Below are 19,288 nucleotides of genomic sequence, written 5' to 3' on the forward strand. Positions count from 1 at the left end.
GACAACAGATTCTTTTTGTCTCAAAGCAGGCTGGACGGCTGCGCTATCGATTCAGCCGTCTTCTCTTCTGTCGTACCAATTTGCATTCATCAGCGCCCCAAACCCTTCATCCCACAACACTTCGCCATCCTCCATTCGAAGTTCGACGTTGTTGAAATCCATCACACTCGTTTGCTCTTCCAACCAGCGATCAAACACCCATCCATAGGCTACTGGCTCTCGCAAACATCGCCCTTCACACCGATCGTACGCCGACTGGGATGCTTTGATTGGCTCGTCGACCCTCGTCCATCCTCGCTCCGCCTTCAAGCGCGTCGAGCTGACATCACGCTTGTCCGCACAGTATCCACCTTCCCGACCGTATCCTGTGCAGGCCGCGGCAGCAACTGCCATGGTCGCACAATCTTTCGCCGCCTCGGCGAGCATATCATATACCCATCGCTCGCATACTCGACCGTCCACATCCACGCTGGCCAGAGCAGTCTCTAAATCCGCCCTTCTTCTCACCGCAGCGCTACCACTGGCATCGGCATCCATCTCCAACTTCCCCAGCATCGACTTTGATCTTCTCGGCGCTGTCAGCATCGCCGGCTCCTTTGCTGGCATCCAGCTATGGAATCAAACCGGCTCCTCCACCACTCCCAACGCCACCTATGATCCAGCTGCATCCTCTCTCCTCTCTCGCGCCAGCAATGGCACCGTCTCCTTCATCAGTGCCACCGAAGAGGGCGGCACCATCCACGCAATCTGCCAGATGCAGTCCTCGCCTAATACCGTCTTTGTTGCTGGCAACTTTTTCTCAATAGGCGGCACCGCGGTCAGCAACATTGCATCCTACAACCCCACCACCAAAGCTTTTGACAGCATGGCCGGTGGCCTGGACGGCACTGTACAGGCTCTCTACTGTGACAACGACCAACAGCAGCTCATCGTCGGCGGCTCCTTTTCCGGCCCCGTCGATGGCAAGACCGATCGATATCTTGGCAATGTAGCGCAATGGGACGTTTCCGCCTCGGCATGGAATCCGGTCAGCTTTGGCGGCCTCGACGGCACGGTCAACACCATCACAGCCGGAGGCAACGCGTCGCTGGTACGGTTCGGAGGCAGCTTCGACACCCGTTTCGCCTCGGCAGGCGCCAATGGCATCCCCTCCGGTACCAACACCTCGGCATCTCCCCTCACAGCCGCCCTCACTCCCCTCTCTCTTGGGCAAGTCGAATTCGTCGGTGGGCCCAGCTCCAAAAGCGCTGGCTACGACAACCCAGCTCAGATCCTGTGCCCGCAAGGTGCAGACGGAAGCGGCAACTCGTATCTTTTCGAGGATGGTGTCGATGGCCGACTCACTGCTCGTGCGTTCCGCGCTCTCAATGTGCGCGCCATTCGGCTCGGCAATACCTTCGTTGACGGACGTGGCACGCGCACCTTTGGCATCGTCTCGATCCCCGACAACACCGAGCTCGAGCTTATCTACCTCGACCCGGCTACCAATCAGAATGTCACATGCACCACCAACTGCACTCTTGCCCACGATGCAGCGCTCCCCTACCAAGACTTCTTGATCGCAGACACACCCGCCAACAACGCACCTGGCGGCGTCAAAGAGCTCACCGGCATTCAATTCACCGCCACCGAGTACTACGGCGCTGGTGCCGGTCTTCACGTCCTCGAACTCCTTTCCGAGGGTGGATGGGCGTACGCCTACAATGCACTCAACCGCGGCGGCTGCAGCTCGGATCAGAGCGGCGTCAGCGGCACCGACTCTTCGGCCACAAACCAAGGCGGCTGGTACCCAAGCACGATCAACACGCTCGCTGGCACAACGGAGCCCGTACTCGCCTACACAGACTCGTACAGCAACCTGCAATCTGCTTCATCATCAGCCACCGTCACCTTCGCCGTCGACATCCCGGTCAATGGCAACTACACGGTCAACATGTTTGTCCCCGGATGCAGAGCCAGCGGACAGTGTGGCCAGCGCACCGATGTCCAAGCCAACGTCTTTGCCGTCGAAGGATCTCAGGGCAATCTGACGCGCGTCTCGCAGACGAATGAGAACGACCGGACCGTTCAGATCTACAGTGGCGAGGTCAACAAGGTCGCCGAAGGGTTTCAGCCCACCGTCGTGCTGTCCATCCCGTCCGATGCACCGGCGCCCTCGGACGGCGGCGACTTTACCGTCATCGCCGACAAGGTGAGCTTTCTGCTGCTCAACAGCAACGAGACGCTCCAGATGGCGCGAGCCAGCGGTTTCGGCGTGCTCGAGTACAACCTCTTCGATTCTGCCGTCACCGCCCTTCAGAGCAACGGCACTGGCACGCTGCCCAATACCACCATGACCGACATCGACACCTTTGCAGCAACGCTCTACTCGAACGGCGTGCGCAGCAATGCCAGCGACACCGCCGTCTCCGCCATTGCCTCGGTCGGGTCCCGCACCTTTGTCGGTGGCTCGTTCACATCGACCGGCAACGTCAGCTTCGCCAATGTGGCTGGCTTCTCATCCGATTCGACGGGCAGGACACCCATCGAGATCGCGAATGGCGGTCTCAATGGTCCTGTCGAGGCCCTTGCTAGCCTCGGCAATGCGCTTTACGTCGGCGGCAGCTTCACCAGCACGGCCGACAGCGCGGTCACCGTCTCGTACATTGCTCGCTACGATCCGGACAACAATGCTTGGACTGCGCTCGGCGGAGGTCCCGACGGCGCCGTCACTGACCTCTACGCGCTCGGCCCCGATGCCCTCCTGATTGCCGGATCCTTTGCGACCGTCAACGGGACTGGCCAGAGCGGTGGGTACGCTGTTTGGAACGCCACCGCCAACGGATGGCAGACGCAGTCCAGCTTTGTCGCCGCCGAAATGACGGCTGCCTTTGCGAACTACGCCGACAGCAATCAGCAGGGCTTCCTGGCTGGCAGCGTCCGCGCACTGAGCCTCCAGTCTGCCTCGGGCGCTGCGCAGCTTCAGGCACCTGCTCAGTCCGGCGATCTGCCTACAATCGAATCACTCAATTTCCAGTTCGCATCGCAATCGGGCTCCTCCGCGTCCGCCTCGTCGTCCGCAAGCCTTTCGCGGAGGTTCATTGTCAACGGCGTTCGGTCACAGCAGCCGCAGCAGCACCAGCAGCAGCGACGACAAGCCGAGAAGAGAAGCGAGGACCAAGAACGCGCTTCCTCTGGCTTGGGCGCCAAGTTGCGCTCGCTGCTCGCAAGGTCGCCTTCGAGTGGTCGCCGATTCGAGAAGCCCTCATCGCAAGCGTCATCCCTGACCAAGCGCGCCCCCATCATGCTGCCTGCCTCGCTCACGTCAGACGGTCAGAATGAGGTGCTCGCCAGTGCCTTTTGGCAACGCGACGACGGCTCGTTCGTCAACATTCTCGGAGGCAACTTTACCACTACCGCTGGCATCCGCAACCTCGCTTTCTACGACGATTCCACCAGCACCGCAACAGCCTTCCCTGCACAACCGATCACTGCGAACCAGCAGGCCATCACGGTCGTCCGCTCCTTGTTCGTCGACTCGGACATGCTCTACGTCGGCGGAGATGGCGGCTTCGAGGCCTACGACTTGAAAAAGGCAAGCTGGCTCACCAACAGCGCACCTCTCTCGGCCACCTCCCGTCAAGTTCTTTCCGTGACGGCGATCAACCACCGCCCAGACTCGACGCAGCTCATCGTGTCTGGCAGCTTCGCATCCGCCGGATCCCTGCCATGCCTCAACGTCTGCCTTTGGGACAGCGACGGCATGCGCTGGAGTCCCTTGGGCGCTGGTCTTAGCGGCGAGATCTCGGCGATCGACTACGCCGGCAACAAAGCGAACCAACTCATCCTCGCAGGTTCCTTGACGGTCAACGGAGCACAGGCTTCGCTCGCCAGCTACAACTTTGACACGCAGACCTGGACCGCCTTGGGCACGGTCGGCAGCGGCTCGAATCAAATCCCAGGTCCTGCTACGGCTGTCAGCGTCGACGACCTCAACGCCAACGCCATCTTTGCCGCGGGTCGCACGGCGGACGGAAGCGGCCCGTATCTGGTCCGATGGGATGGAACGCAGTATACGGCCGTCGGCTCGGGCCAGTTCTTGTCGGACACGGGCATCTCGCAGTTGACCTTTGTGCCCATCTCGCGAGCCCATCCCAGCAATCCCATCCTGGAAGACAACCGACTGCTCGTGGTCAGCGGAGCATTGACGACGCAAGACTACGGCGACATCTCGAGCGTCTTCTTCGACGGTCAGAGCTACTCGCCGTTCTTGCTCGCCACCAACCTGGATGGCTCGTCTGGGATCGTGCGCGCCTTCACCCGATCGACCGAGGTGCTGCGCTTCCCGAACCTGCACCATCTTGCCGTGGGGCTGGTGATCCTCATCTCGATCGCCATCGGACTCGGCATTGTCTTTCTGCTCGTGCTGCTCGGTCTCATCTGGGCCGTAGCGAGAAGACGGCCAGAACCACGCGACATGGCCGTGCCCCTCTCGGCAAGCGATGAGACGCTGGGTCTGGGCGAGAAGAAGCGCCCGTCCAGCTTGTTGGCGACGCTCAATGCGGCGACCGAGAATGCTATGCTCGGCGAACATGGCGGTGCGGCTGCCGGGATGGGTGCCGCCGCTGGTGCTGGTGGCGCTACCGCTCTGGCAGCCGCTCATCGTCGAAGGGACTCGCAGCAGTACGACACCACCGACGAGCTGTCCCCGTCGAGCTACCATGGCGATGCTAGCCGCAGCGGACCGAGCGCCCAACGGCAGTATCCTGCCGACGACGACGGAGTCTCGGACGCCGAAGCTGGGTTGGGCATGAGCATGATGGGCGTCAGCGGTGCGGCGGCAGCACCGGCTTTGCACGGCGACGAGGACGACTCGCCCATGGAGGGGATCCCAGCGCACGCGCGGTACGACTTTGCGCCCAATCACGAATCCGAGCTCAAGCTGGTGTCAGGCGAGCCGATCGAGATCTTGGACGATCAGGACCGTCATTGGTGGCTGGCAAGGAACGCGCAGGGTCAGACCGGTGTCGTGCCGAGCGCCTATGTGATGTGATCACCGGCTAGCAGCAAAACGAGGCACCTCTCGAAGAGGACCTTCAACATACCCGTTCTGTGCACTCCCGCATGGAACACCCTCACTCAAGCGCAGATCGACGCAACAACATACACACTCTTTTCTTTCACTGTCTCTTTTCGTTTGCATTCACTTTCATTTGTGCGTCGTTTTGCTTCATATGGTCTTTCGTAATCCAGAGCTTCATCGCAAGCTGTCATCCGTATCCTCAGCGTCATTGTTAGCGTCAGAGTCGTGACGTGAGGCTGTTCGGGGAGGATGGGCGAGCATGGCGAGGGCCACGTCAAAGGCCGTCGTGAGCCGCGGCGTAACATTCCAGATCGGGCAGAAAAAGCTCGGGATCCGATTTTGGCGTGGTCCGAAGATCTGAGTTGGACACTCCACACTCACGCACATGCATCCCATCCTCATCGACTTGCACCATCGTTCCACCGACCACCATCATTAGTACGGACCAGCTGTATCGAGGGGCGGAGCTTTCAGTTTCCAGCTTTCCGCATCGTCAAGGGCTGCCGTACTCGACTGTTCAACCTTTGCAGCCAGACGCTCCTTCACGTACGCACAACATCTGCACGCCAACGGTGGCCAACTTTGACTCAGCATCGACTCGTCTCTCGATCAGCTTCTTGCCAACTCACGACTCAGCATTACGCCTGCCTGGAGCAAGTCACAAAAGTCTTCCACTGCTATTCACGATACCCAGAAACCAGGATAGCAGCATCAGACACACGCCTTCGACGGCAGAAGAAGAACGAGCAGCACTTGTAGGATACGGCCAGGCCGCGGCAACAGCTCTTGCGGCACTTCAGCATCACGACTCGGCGAACTCCATCTGCTTCAGCATCGTTCCTCCCCGCATCTTCGATAGGCAGCGGTCACCGCACGCGATAGCCGTCCCGCACTGCTGTCCGCTTCGATACACGGCTGTCAGCAACTAGCGCTTCGCTCGCCAGCCAACGCACGGGCGGGATCCGCCTCTGCACCGCCCTCTTCAGTACCCTCATCCTCTACGACAATCTCAACTAGCGACACGGCTCAGGAGCTCGGTCGCCTTCACACGCAGCCAGCATGGCGTTCGACCTCGACGCGTGCATCGCGACGTTGCTCAAGAAGCAGCTTCTCGGCGAGGCTTTACTCAAAGAGATCTGCGAAAAGACAAAGGAGATCCTGATGCGCGAATCCAACGTCGTCCACATCTCCGCACCCGTCACCGTCGTCGGTGACATCCACGGTCAATTCTACGACCTGATCGAGATCTTCCGCATCGGTGGCTATGCGCCGCACACGAACTACCTCTTCTTAGGCGACTATGTGGATCGAGGTCTCTTTTCCGTCGAGACCATCTCCCTGCTCACGTGTCTGAAGCTTCGCTATCCGGATCGAGTCCAGCTCATCCGCGGGAATCACGAGTCGCGGGCGGTGACGCAGACCTATGGCTTCTACACCGAGTGTCAGCGCAAGTACGGCAGCGCCAACGTCTGGACCTACTTTACGGATATGTTCGATTTCCTCACGCTCAGCGTTGTGATTGACGACCAGATCTTCTGCGTCCACGGTGGGTTGAGTCCAAGCATACACTACGTGGATCAGGTCAAGGTGATTGATCGATTCCGCGAGATCCCGCACGAAGGACCCATGGCAGACCTCGTCTGGTCCGACCCGGATCCGGATAAGGAGGAATTCGCCATCTCGCCTCGTGGCGCAGGATACACCTTCGGCGCCAGCGTGGTGAAACACTTCCTCCATAGGAATAACATGAACCACATTCTACGGGCACACCAGTTGTGCATGGAAGGGTTTAGTGTGCTTTACGATGATCGGTTGTCCACGGTTTGGTCAGCCCCAAATTACTGTTACAGGTGCGGAAACATGGCCAGTATCCTAGAGGTGTTTCCGGGAGGCAGGAAACACTTTAATACCTTCGAGGCGGCACCGGAGAACGAGAGGGACGGTCCGAATCAGCATAATCTCAACGGTGGGCCCACGGCAAATGGCAAGCATGAGGCTGTAGAGTACTTCTTGTAGCACAAGCGAATGGAGAACGAACGCAAGCAGACGGTGTGATGTGTGACGGGAGTGGGGAATGCATGGGATTGATTGGACGGTAGCACTGCGGAGCACGAACAGACAAGGGTGACACACGATTCTGAGCGGCGAAAGTCAAGACTTTGACGGCACGAGGAAATGGACTTTGGTGGCCTCGAGGCTAGCCTTGGAGCGGCCGTCACTTTTTCTTCTCGGTCGCTTTGTTTGGGGTCTTGTCCGTTTGGATCGGCGTGAACACCGTCTTGCTCGGCGTCGGATTGGTGGAGGTCTTTCGAGGTTTGACTAATGTAGCCTTGTGCTCCTCGTGCGTGATGACCCTGAGGTTGTCGAACGCCTTGAAGAGGTCCAATTCCTTGCGGAGGTTCCCGAGTGGATCGTGGGCGTGCGTGAAGGTCACTTCGAAGTCCACCTCGTCGTCGTCGTCGTCGTCCGAATCAATCTCGGGCATTTCGGCGGAAACGATGCGGAAGCCAGCCTTCTCGATCAGCTCGACGACTTTTGAGTGCAACAGCTCGCACGACTCCACCGTCGTCTCGAACTCGGCGACAAAGTCGGGCTTGTAGTCCGACATCTGGGCGAAACGGACGAGCAAAGGCATGTCAGGATTGATGAGAGGAGATCCCATCTCAGGATTTTTCTCCAGAGCGACCTTATATAGTCAAGTTCGGAGTTCCTCGGTCCTCTCGAGGCCAGGGTTCTCAGCCTATCAGTGCGACTCCGCTCACGCAGCGGCCCGCGAATTGAAAGCGATCAGCGGAGAAGGGTGGGATCTCCCAGCTGCGATCTCGCCTGCTCATTGCAAGCAAGGCTTCATATCGGCGCAGTGAAAAGGATGGGCTGAATTGCAGCACTTTTTCTTCCGAGCATTTCATCTCATTTGCGCTGTCCTCACAAATTCGTTCAAGATGGGTCGAGCTCGTGTAATGAACTTTGCGATCGGGCGAGGAGAGGTAGAAATGGACCAAGTCCATTTGATTCTTTGCGAGGACAGGAGTAGAAGTGAGTTGCGAGGCTACATGGCGAGGGCGAAGATGAGGACGGCAAGGACGAAGCCACGTGCTGTATGGAGTGTCATTTAGGATCTGGAGCCTCGCATCCTGTTCGCTTCGAACCGTTCTACCACCGGGCTAGGTTGGCCCGATGTTCCTCGTGCGTCAAGACGCTCACCTTCGGCTGGCCTCCAAAGAGGTTGAACGCCTCTTCGATGCGTTCGGGCGGCAGATCGACCCGCGTGTAGGTAACGCTAAACGTGAAATCGTGTCCGTCCTGCCAGCCAGGGGAAACGGCAGGAAAGTCTACGAATGCGACGAAAAAGCCTTGCTGCTCAATCAGACGCCGCACGTCGTACAGCAGATGGCCGCTGCTCTCCACCGTCGTGAGGAAGGTCGCGTGAAAGTAGGGCTTGGTCTTCGACATGGTGGGTAAGTAGAGGATGGACGAGGGGTGCGGTTAAGTTCGTTCTGTGCCTCCAGCCTTATGTACCCCCGCTCAGCTGACGGCAGAGCGATGCTGCGCCGACTCGAGCAAGCATTACGAGCTGCGCATGCGAGGGAAAGGCGACATCGCCTTCATTTGTTCCGCCTGCGGTCCTTGAATCCTGCGCAGCTTTGCGCCTGCGCAGAAACGGGGACTCACAAAGCTTTGTGCTCATCGACTTCATTGAGCAGCATCTTTCGAACCTTCAACGAGAAATGTGAGGCAGACGGGTACTTCTCAGAGCACATACGATACAACGAAAGCACACAAACTGCGATGCGAGAAGTGAGGTGAGATGAAATGGATTGCGATGCTGATTTGGGTGCGAGAGCCTGTGGAGACATGAGTTGCGAGGAGTTGTGAGATGAGAGGAGAGATTGCGGACAGGAAAGCGTCTGACACGAGGTGTCATGTACCGCGAGGAGAACTTCGTCGAGAGGAGGCCCGGGCCGCACAGTGACACGATACATGGGGAGAGACGAACGACGTGGAAGTGAACATGGGAATGGTGAGGCTATCGAGCCCTCCGACAACATCAAGAGCGTTGATGCGGAGGTGATGAGAGGGGCTGATTACTTGTCTTCCTCGGCATTTTGCACTTCGGCCTCGAGTGCACAGTGTTCGTCATGCGTCAAGGCATGAAAGCACTGGAAACCGCGGTAGACAGAGAGCTCATCCCCAATCTTGAAGAACGGGTCTTCGACGAAAGTGAAGATGACTTCGAGCTTGCAGGCCCCGTTGGGCTCTGGGAGAGGCCTAAAGGCAGGCATCTTGACGAGAACAATGCGGAAGCCAGCCTTCTCGAGGGTCTCGGTCACCTTGTTCAGGAGCAACTCGCGTCCGTCCGCGCTCGATATGAAATTGACGCAAAAGTGTTGTGAGCTCGATGTCATGAGGAAGGAGTCGAGGATGGGGAGGATGGGCGAATGTGAGAGGAAAGCGGACAGAATTGTAGGAGGTCTTGCCTTTATGTTTTCGCTTGCGCTGGCTACGACGTGGCTTGAAAGCGGCTTTGACTCGATTGGAGGTCTGTCCTCGAAGGAAGGAGACGGGAAAGGTTGTTCTGAAGAGCGATGATGATGGAAGGGACGAAGGGAGTTCGAGCTACGGAGGCTGCTTATATGCCTTTTGGGGAGAGGCTCAGTTCGTTTATAGACCGTCGGACGCTCCGCTCATGACGATTGATCTCCTTCCCGCTCGTGAGCGATCGTGTCTTCCGCACTGCTCGGTTTCCTGCTTCGCATGATAGAGGTCCGCTCGTGACGAGCTGGAGCAGAAGTCTCGAGCTCGTTTGTGTAACGCGCGAAAGGCCTTCAACTGTCCAACTCGTTCTGATAGGAAGCTGTCCCATCAAATGTCCAATCACGCTCAGCAGAAATAAGCTTTGACCCGTGTGAAAGCGGAGCAACTGTCCATCACACCCTCATCACTTCGACGAGACTGAGAAACTGCCGATGTGTCAGAGAGCTGATCTCCGCCGCTCGACGGAGAGCTCTCCATCGCGGTCGGCGACAAGACCGAGAGCTCGCGGTGGGACAGGCATGGTTTCGAGCTAATCTCTGCAAGTCAAGCTGCGCTGTCGATAAGCTTCCATGCACCGTCACGACTGTAAGTGTGAGACGGGACAGATGCGCTGAGGGGTGTGCATGAACGCAGAGCTCAGAGATTCTACGCGTGACGATTGAAAGACCGCAGCTCGCAACTCAACCTTATTTCGGCTGCACAAAGCGTTGATCGAACAGAATGCTCAGCGAATCACAGGAAAAGCTGTCTTGCCGCTCAAATGAGATCGATTGAGTTGATGCAAACCTTGTCCGCTGCGCTGGCAATTCGGTTCCCGTTGGTCGACTGACCAGACTCTGACCAGCTCTGCGGCTGCAAGAACCGCACAGCCATCGGTGTTACTTTTGCGCAGGTCAGGAAGCACTCGAGCAGGCTGAACGCTTTCAAGATCGTTTCTTTCGCCCAACCACATCGCATATTCTTCTCGACAACAAGAAGTCCTCACCGCCAACATCATGACCATCTGGGACAAGATCAAGTTCGTGTTCGGCCTGGCTTCTGCAACGGAAGGGCCCGCAATCAGCGGTCGGTTGGATTTCGACGAGATCAAGGCCGCAATCGGTATCGACTTTGCTGAGTCTGAGGGACCGGGCCGTCCCGTCTTTCAGCCTATTCTTGCTGACGGCACGGCATTTTGCGTTCCAGCACGCGCAAGACCGTCCGCGATGCACTTCATCGGATCAGAGATGGAGTCCTACGAAAGGATGTTCGATGCCATGGCAGCCACCTGGGGAAATTTGATGGTAGTCCCCTGGAGTACGCAGATTGAGGACAAGCTCAGAGGTTTATTCCCGTTCCTATCTCGACTTCTCTTGACGGAAGAGCAGATGGTGCGCAGCGGAAGGAAGGGCTTTCCCGGATACGATCAGATCACCATCGACGGTATCAAGCATTTCTACTGCAAACGAGCCCTTCTATCAACTGGGCTCGCTGGTGGACTGTCGCCGGAGGTCGAGAAGGCTATGATCTTCTTCATGCTGAGCCACAAGCTGGCGGGACCGAATCCAGACAACGCAGTCATGCTCAAGGTATACAAAGCTTGCGGCGAGGTTCTAGGCGCTGCTTTGAAGCGGCAAGCAAAGGTACGTCACCAGCCACCGGCTGTTCTCTGTGTCGATCAACAATATGACTGACCTACGCAACCCTCTGTCGTTCCGCAGTTTGCTGAAACATGGCGGCTCAGCTCGGTAGAGCGCCTCTGGTTGTCCCCTCTTCTGGACAGGAGCTATGACTTTCTCGATACCCGTTATTGGTAGCCTGAGCAGCGACGTGAGAAGCGGGTCTGCCCAAGTATTCCGCGAGGCTCCGCCTCACACTAGCAGCCCAACAACACATGCTTTTCTTCTCCAGAACCATATACCTGAAGCTCCAGCAGTTCTTGTCCGCAAATGTCGCACAACCATCAATCTTGTTTCATCGCCGACCGTGTTGTAGATATGTCCCGCGTGCACATCAACTCGCCTGGACAAAAGATCAGTCACAAAACGGAGGTCTTGGAATACGGTCCGAGAACGATTTCCTCCTGCAAATCGGGCCGCTGTCACTCGTCGTCGAGGTCTGTTTGAAGCGCAGAGCGTTGGTCAGGCAGATAGCGCACAGCGAGCCGCACAGACTGCTATAGGTCGCCAAATGAGATCGATTGAGTTAATGCAAACCTTGTCCGCTGCGCTGTCTGTGGACCGTGCCGTTCGCTTCTTTTTGGTCGACTGCGCAGATTCTCACAAGCTCTACCCTGCAAGAGCTGCGCAGCGGCCCCTGCCCCCCGTCTCAACGGCGCACAAGCAGTCAACGACTTGCAAGAAGCTGAAGTCTTGTAAGGCGGAGGACGTTCCAGTGCTGTCGAGCTTTTTGCAGCGCAGCAGGCAACACACTGCGATATAAAAGACTTGACCGAAAGTAATCCACTCCTTCCCGCCCTCACTTCACCTCCTCCGTACGCTCGACCAGCTACCATCTCGACTCGCACCATGGTCGACTTTGACAAGATCAAGGCTGCGCTCGGCATTGACCCCACTGCTACTGAGTCCACGGCTGTTCCCAAACTCCTTCAGCTTAGCCGCATGATCGGAATCGGGGACAAGGAGTGGTGGTTTTTCCCTGCACGTTCCGACACCTTCAAAGATCATCCTACCTGGAGCTTTATTCAGAGATTCGAGGGGGTCTTCGACCTTCTGTCAGTCATTTACAACCAGCCCCTCCCTATCAACATGGAGTTCGCCCGCACGTTCGACTTCAACATCCTTCTGACGGAGGAGGAATTCTTGCGCACCGTTCCCCTTCACGCTCGAGCAGTGTACTCTATGGTGGTTGTCGATATGCAGAAGTGGTTCTACCCAAGCCGTGAATACAGGCAGGCTCGAGGCGAGGATCCGATGCCCCTAGAGGTTGAAAAAGCCTCCTTCTTCTTGACCCTGTGCCTTCCTCAGGCGACTGCGGACGAAGCGACCCTGCGAGAGGCCATCAGAGTTGCAGGGGAAGTGAGCGCTAAGGCTCTCCAACGCCGCGGAAAGGTGAGTGCTCCACGGACAGCTGCGTTCTAGCTAGAGCAATCTTTGACTGACCCGCGTCGATGCCTTTGTCCACAGTTCACCGATGCTCGACCCGTCTCCGAGGACGAGCTTTCAGGGCTGAGGCGCCAATATGATCTTGGCGACGCTAACATTTGGCACCGCCAAATTATTGGCGGTTAAGCATTCAACAACAATGCCGAAGTTCTGCGTAAGCCGCGTCCCAAACTTGTCTTCGTTTCTTCCTCGATGCTTCCGTCTGTCTGCTAAGAGAGAAGTTCGTTCGTGTATTCGAGACGCAATTGAACTGCACCAGATCACCGAGCGTCCGATTTGAACGTGAAGTCATCGATATATTGACACCGACAGCACTGCTGATGGCCTCGTCGAGAAAGTCGTGAAATGATGGTCGCGAAATACCGCCGGAATAGAGTTGCTCCTTCAACTCGGACCGCTACCACTTGTCAGCGAATTTTGCCTGTGTTCCGACACAGTGCAGTGCCTTGGTCATCGAAAGCGGTTGTCCAAGTCATCGAGCAACGAGATCGGAAGCATCAGCTTGACTCGTGGTAATGTTGACAGGATCAACACTCTGGGACGCGCGTCTGTGTTGGACTCAGCTGCTGACAGCGGAGTGACAAATTCCAGGGCCTTGCTTTAGGGTTCGCTGTGTTGAGCTCAGCCAAGTCACACGGCAACGCGACTCAGCCAGAGTCTGGAGTTTTCGAGACTAGGGCTGCTGCCCGGTTTTTCTCCTTTGTTCGCGCTCGGCTTCCGCTAAACATCTCTCTCAGGGCCGCTTGCCGAGTCGGCTGTGTTGGAGTGCAGCTGGACCGTGCCATTCATCGTCAACTTGCCTAGGCCATCATCCTCTCACTGTCATCACCACCATCATCATCATCATCAAAAGGAAGTCGACTCAACAGCAAGTCTGAAGGACGTTTCATCGACGCATCTGCAAGCCCGCTCTCCGCAACCTTACTGCTCGAGCTTGTTTCAGCCGTCCAATCACGAAGGACCGCGTGACGCATATACACCCGCCCACGAGCCCAGGTCTTTCATAACTCACGACACATCACATAAGCGACTGCAGTGGGCGGACCTCTCGCTTCCATTCAATCATGTTCTTGTTCGACGCTCTCGTCTTTCTCATAGCGATCACTCTCTCCATCGGCATCTCGGTGCTCATCTCACAACCCTTCAACGGTGCCATCGTCCGGCTCCGAGCCAACTACCTTCCCAAAGCAGTCAGCCTTGACAATGTCCTCGAAGATGGTGCTGGGTCGACAAGTGGACCGCGTGCGCTCTCTTCGTTTCTCCTCTCGGAACGCAGGTCGACAGCAAAGATTGGACCCGTCGTCACTGGTGTCTTCTCCATGATGCTCCGAACAAAGCGCCTGGAGGGCTGGGCTGGCATCTACAAGGGCTCTATCCCGGTCGCCATCCAGATCTTCACGCTCAGCTCGCTCACCTTCATCTTCTTCTCTGGCGCTTCGGGAAGCTCGCCAGGTAGCGCTTACAAGGCCGGTCCAGCGGGTCCAGGCCAGTTCAGCTTCTTTGCCAACCTGTTCTACATGCTCTTCGTGTCGATCGCCGCGCTTCCGCTCAACGTCATCACCTACCGCACCATCGTCCACCCTCGCATCCTGCCGCTCAACAACGCGCGCGAGAACCTCCGTGAGCTCCTGTCGTACACCGAGTTCAGCCAGCCTTGGCGTCTCTACCTCTTACCCGGTCTGCTCGCCGCCAATGTGGCGCACGTCATGTGGATCGGTCTCGCCACGCGCATCGTTCGTCAGCTCACCGTGCCTTCGCTCGGCGGTCTCGGTGGCGCTGCACCTGCTGGTCCCGGCGACGCTACCTACTCTGGCCCGAACTCGAACATGCTCGAGATCAGCCCGGTCGGTCTGCCCATCTTCATCCTGTGGAATGTGATCAGCGTCATCGTCCTTGCACCGCTCGAGTGCGCCATGGTGCGACTGTCGACCCAACGACCCGAAAAGCAGAACCCGCTGCACCGAGCGTACGCCCGCGTGCCTGCCAACGGCAACGGTGCCCCGTCTCCCTACTCGCATCAGGCCACCGCCGCTGCCCAAGCTCAGCCAGGAGGCGCCTATCGCGACGCGGATACGCGCAAGTCGACCGATGGCGCCTCGGACAAGCCTCTTCCCTCCTCTCCCGACCTGCCTGGCCGCGCATCCTTCGCAATTGGCGAGGAGGACGACGAAGACGGAGATGTGGGCGCGACCAAACCCGCCTCCACCAACGGCAAATCAGCTCGCGTTCTCGGCCAGACCACCCCTGATTCCGCCCCAGCGCCGTCAAACTTCCCCTCGCAACCAACGTTCAGCGGCGGCGAACCCCCGGAACCCGTCATCGCCCTGCGACCCATCGAGGAGCAAACGGCCCAAGAAGCCGCCGCAGAGTTTGGCGCCCCCGTCGTCAAGCGGTATGAAGGACTCGTGGATTGCTTCAACAAGATGGTCGATGAGGAGGGCATCGAGAGTCTGGGTAGGGGCGCGTGGGTTACGCTCATTGCCATGTTTGCTGGGTCGTTCAGCTGAGGCTGCGGCCGAGGGAGGGATGGGTGGGAGGGTGTGATGGAGGGAGTTGTGATTGTATTCGGAACTCGTTGTATTGTCCTTTGTCTCGTGTGTGTGATGGCGTGATGGTGCGAGGGTGTGAGGGATGCTGCTCGAGATGTGTGCGAGTGTGTGCTGTCTCCAGTCGAAGCTCGAACCAGCATCGTCCCGGTCGTCTCAATTGGGTGCCCGCATCACGATGATCAGCTCGTCTCGAGCATCGCAAGCGTCTCATATTCCCCAGCCTTGAGCGACTCAGTCGCCCGACTTCACTCGCCACACTCGAACCCACACATCGCCTCACATTGGTTGGGGTATCACCTCGTTTCTCCGCTACCTGATGAACCCAGCACCCATCCTCGCCCCACCACCGTACATGTCCAACTGGTACTCCAGCGCATGGGCCGTCCTCTGCAGCAGATCCTTCGCGAGTGTCTGCAGGATGACATTCCCGCGATTGTCCCTGATTCTGCTATTGGTGGCGTTGAGACGAGCGATGATGTCCTGCAGGGCTTCCACCCTGTTGGTATCGAGGGAGGGGTTGAATAATTGAAAAGGTGTGAGGGCGAGGCGGAGGGCACGGGGCCAGGTTTTGCGTGTCTGCGGCGGGCCGTCCGGTTGCGACGGGGTGGGTGTGCTCCGCTCCGTGTCGGGAGTGGGGGAGAAGGTGCACATGTGCAGAGGAAGGTCGCGAAGCGCAACGGCGACGAGCTGCGTGCCTGCGATGAGGGTGTCGATGTCCGTCGTGCGCGGTTCCTGCGAGGCGGAATTGGCTGCTGCAGAAGCGGCGTTGGATGCGACGTAGAAGGGGGAGGTTGGGTCGCTCGAGTCGATCGCGCGGGCGAGCATGTCGATGTCCACCGTAAGCGGGTTGAATCTGGTCCGTCTCCAGTGATCCTTATCGAGATTCCTGTCTGTGGCCTCCTCACTGTCGTCCGCCATCGGATCTGAGGACGGCACCATCTCTCCACCGACCCCGTGCAAGGGCGAGGCCGCAAGTGTTTCTGCTTGAGCGACGTGCTCGGTCAGCGCGCACCACGCTAACCACCTTCTCACCGCCCCGACCTCTCTACCTTCCCCGGGCAGCGCTGTCACCACCCTCGCCCGCACAACGAGCGAATCCATGCCCAAGGCGGTGAACGTCCTCCTACACACTTCCTCCTGCAACTTCCTCACCGTGTCGCCTTCCTCGCGAGCAGCTTCGGCAAAGATGGTGCTGAACGCAGACCCGACGGATTGATGCAGCGTAAAGTTGGTCGACGCCGCACAGGCGATGATCATACTCGAGACGTAACCTGCCAAGATGGAGACATGGTCCGCGATATCGATCGCACGAGGCTCCGCGTCGATAACCATCTCGAGCAGGCGAGCGAGGTTAATGAGGATGTCGTCGCGTTCGACCTGCGTGAGGTACTTTTTGAACTGCGTCAACTCGGACGAATCAGCAGGTCTGCGCTGCGACACTGTGAGACAAGGCACGTCGGTCACTTCGCGATCGTCGGGAAAGCACTCTTCGAAGACCAGCTCGTCCATGCCGATCATGATGAGAATTCGTGGCACTTGGCGCACCACTTCCGACATGGCTCTGGGGATGGCGGATTCGAGTTGGCGAGTATAGTGAGATTTCGCTCGCTCCAGGAGCAGCGTCTGAAAGAGGTTCGAGATGAGCTGGCTTTGCATAACGTTGCGCTCGAGGACGAAGGAGATGGCGAGCCAACGTAGGATGCTCCGGACTTGGCGTTTGTCGAGGTCGAGAGAGGGTGGAAGGAAGCCAGCGAGGAGGATCGGCCGAACACGAGTGTCCCAGTCAAGCTCGGCGGCCACAGATGGCGGCGAGGCCTGCGAGGATGCGGTCGAGCCCTTGCTACGAGCTTTGCTTGTGACGTCGGGAGTCGGCGAGAAGTAGCTGACCTTGGGAGGGAGGATCTTGCCCGCCCTATAGAAAGTGATGTGCTGTTTCAATGTTTCTGCGATGGTGCTATCGCCCAGGCCGACGTCTTGCTGAAGGATGTCGAGCGCGTGTTGCTTCTCCTCGTCGTCTGCACCGAGAGCGGCGAAGGATGCAGCGAGTCGCTGTCTAGCTGAAGTTGCATCGTTGATGTCATCCATCTCGCCTTCCGACTCGGCCACCTCGGACTGCGACGACCATAAGAAAGACGGAATGGTCGGGGACAGGTCGCCCACCGTCAGCTCTTGCTCCTTGCCGTTCGTGCCATACGCGTGGCGAGACGAGGAGGCCTGTGCTGAGGTCATCTTGGACGAGCGAGAAGACTCGCTAGGGTTGTGACGCTGATCGTTCAAGCCCTCGTCCGCGTAGGAAATGCCCATGCGATGGAGTCGCTCCTGCTCCATGCTGCGAGCAATCTCGTCTGCTCTCGAGAAGCCGTCTGCGTCCGTACCGCGCATGATCCTGCGTTGCTGCTCGCGGACCATCGCACTGACTTCTTTGGTCTTGTTGACGGAAGTTGCGGCATACTTTGCTACTGAGGTGGGGAGCTTGTTCGGGTGACGCTTGAGGCGGGTCGAATCGTCGGTCGGATCGATGCTGTAAGTTGCCGGACGGTCGAGTGCTGCCTTCCGCTTGGGACGGCTCAGACTGAGAGAGCCGAGCGCTTCTTCGTCGTCGTCGTGTGCATCGATGACCTCCACCGGGCGCTTGTGGGTGTGGCTGCTGGAGGCAGAAGAGGGTCCAGCCTCATCCTGAAGCTTCTGCTGCGCCTTCAGGCGCATCTGCTCGCGCTTCGAGAGACCGCTGCTGCCGCTGGCGACACTCTGCCCCGCAGCATCTGGACCATCCGAAGACATTGTCGCGATCAGCAGGAGGCAGCCGTTGCTGATGCGAGCGAGCGAGCAGGTGGGATTGCGGAACGAAGGCCGGTCAAAGCTGAGCAGTTCAAGTGTTGGTCTTTCCACTTTCAAGGGTCCGACTCAACAGGCTTTCCGCACGCCAAATTGTATTTCAAGGTGTTAGGCTTCAGTTTCTCGGAACTAGGTGAAAAATGCCCCGCCACCAGTCAAAGTCGCACCGACATCATCCTCACACACGGACGAAAGCAGACGAACGGTACAGCAGAATGTGTCCTACGAGAGGCGCGAGTGTTTTGGGTTTATAGAAGGATACGATGTACATGCAACAAAGCCTGTGAGGATGTGCGGGTGAGAGGGATGCCCTTCCGAGCGGGTTACCAGCTCTAGACTGGCACTCCCGCCATAGTGAAAGTTGCTCCGGTCATGAAATGCGAGGTGATGGATGCAAAGAACAGCATTTAAGAACGGGGCTTCTCCTTCTTGGCCTGGTGTCGAGAAAGGCGATGAGCGCGAAGTAGAAGGAGGTGAGAAGACGGGAGGGAAGGCAATCAGTGATCAGATCAAGGGAGTGCGGAGATAAACAATAGGAAACGCGAATACTAACCTTGAACAGCGCGAGGAGACCGACACCGGAGACCTTGACGACCTTGAAACGAACACCGGGAATATCACCCTTGGCCTTACCGGCACGACCGAAACCAGAGATGAGCACCTCGTCGTTCTCGTCGACAAAGTTGAGACAACCGTCGTTGGGGACGAAGGCAGCGACCTTCTTGCCGTTCTTGATGAGCTGGACACGGACACACTTTCGGATAGCCGAGTTAGGCTGCTTGGCCTCGACACCGATCTTCTCGAGAACGATGCCCTTGGCCTGGGACGAACCACCGGTGGGCGAGGTCTTGTAGAAGTTGCCGAGGGCACGCTTCTTGTACTGAGCGTCGGCCTATTAGTGTCGAAGTAGACGGTTGTTGGGAGGTGGATGCAAAAGTCAGCAATTGTGTTTCGGAGATGCGAGACGACGAGATGAGGACGAGATCCAGATGCACGCTGTCTGCGAGGGCCATGGCAGTTGAACCGGCCTTGATGACCTCGGGACAGAATTATCGGTGAACATGTGCGAGACATGCGCCTCCATCTACATCTGGACCTGGATGTCCTCGGCCTCTTGTGTGGAAGCGAATACGTACCCATCGGTTGTCTCGGCGGGTCGAGACCTGCTTACGGGCTGTGTTGAGACCACGGGGCTTAGCCAT

At 57.9% G+C, this 19,288-nt stretch overlaps 8 protein-coding genes across 8 annotated transcripts; 5 read left to right on the forward strand and 3 right to left on the reverse strand.

The window, feature by feature from the left end:
- Positions 1–391: 391 nt before the first annotated feature.
- On the forward strand, positions 392–5,032 carry PSEUBRA_001886 (Rax2; the record flags this gene model as incomplete). Its single annotated transcript, XM_016435064.1, has 1 exon — positions 392–5,032. One exon carries the CDS (start codon positions 392–394, stop codon positions 5,030–5,032), a length of 4,641 nt encoding a protein of 1,546 aa, XP_016293457.1.
- A 1,089-nt stretch (positions 5,033–6,121) lies between these two features.
- PSEUBRA_001887 (Phosphoesterase domain protein) lies at positions 6,122–7,078 on the forward strand (the record flags this gene model as incomplete). Its single annotated transcript, XM_016435079.1, has 1 exon — positions 6,122–7,078. One exon carries the CDS (start codon positions 6,122–6,124, stop codon positions 7,076–7,078), a length of 957 nt encoding a protein of 318 aa, XP_016293458.1.
- A 199-nt stretch (positions 7,079–7,277) lies between these two features.
- On the reverse strand, positions 7,278–8,515 carry PSEUBRA_001888 (uncharacterized protein; the record flags this gene model as incomplete). The annotated part of the gene is made up of 2 exons (XM_059464734.1): positions 7,278–7,670; positions 8,267–8,515. 2 exons carry the CDS (start codon positions 8,513–8,515, stop codon positions 7,278–7,280), a joined length of 642 nt encoding a protein of 213 aa, XP_059321211.1.
- A 2,078-nt stretch (positions 8,516–10,593) lies between these two features.
- PSEUBRA_001889 (uncharacterized protein) lies at positions 10,594–11,394 on the forward strand (the record flags this gene model as incomplete). Its single annotated transcript, XM_059464735.1, has 2 exons — positions 10,594–11,220; positions 11,299–11,394. 2 exons carry the CDS (start codon positions 10,594–10,596, stop codon positions 11,392–11,394), a joined length of 723 nt encoding a protein of 240 aa, XP_059321212.1.
- Positions 11,395–12,105: 711 nt separating this feature from the next.
- Positions 12,106–12,828, forward strand: PSEUBRA_001890 (uncharacterized protein; the record flags this gene model as incomplete). The annotated part of the gene is made up of 2 exons (XM_059464736.1): positions 12,106–12,648; positions 12,724–12,828. 2 exons carry the CDS (start codon positions 12,106–12,108, stop codon positions 12,826–12,828), a joined length of 648 nt encoding a protein of 215 aa, XP_059321213.1.
- Positions 12,829–13,766: 938 nt separating this feature from the next.
- On the forward strand, positions 13,767–15,209 carry PSEUBRA_001891 (Mitochondrial carrier domain protein; the record flags this gene model as incomplete). Its single annotated transcript, XM_016435075.1, has 1 exon — positions 13,767–15,209. The coding sequence occupies one exon, from the start codon at positions 13,767–13,769 to the stop codon at positions 15,207–15,209; it is 1,443 nt and encodes a 480-aa protein (XP_016293459.1).
- Positions 15,210–15,560: 351 nt separating this feature from the next.
- PSEUBRA_001892 (uncharacterized protein) lies at positions 15,561–18,032 on the reverse strand (the record flags this gene model as incomplete). The annotated part of the gene is made up of 1 exon (XM_016435085.1): positions 15,561–18,032. The coding sequence occupies one exon, from the start codon at positions 18,030–18,032 to the stop codon at positions 15,561–15,563; it is 2,472 nt and encodes an 823-aa protein (XP_016293460.1).
- Positions 18,033–18,493: 461 nt separating this feature from the next.
- Positions 18,494–19,288, reverse strand: PSEUBRA_001893 (Ribosomal protein S12/S23; the record flags this gene model as incomplete). Its single annotated transcript, XM_016435092.1, has 3 exons — positions 18,494–18,520; positions 18,640–18,978; positions 19,223–19,288. The coding sequence occupies 3 exons, from the start codon at positions 19,286–19,288 to the stop codon at positions 18,494–18,496; spliced, it is 432 nt and encodes a 143-aa protein (XP_016293461.1).

Source organism: Kalmanozyma brasiliensis, assembly GCF_000497045.1.
Source record: "Kalmanozyma brasiliensis GHG001 unplaced genomic scaffold PSEUBRA_SCAF16, whole genome shotgun sequence".
Taxonomy (NCBI): domain Eukaryota; kingdom Fungi; phylum Basidiomycota; class Ustilaginomycetes; order Ustilaginales; genus Kalmanozyma; species Kalmanozyma brasiliensis.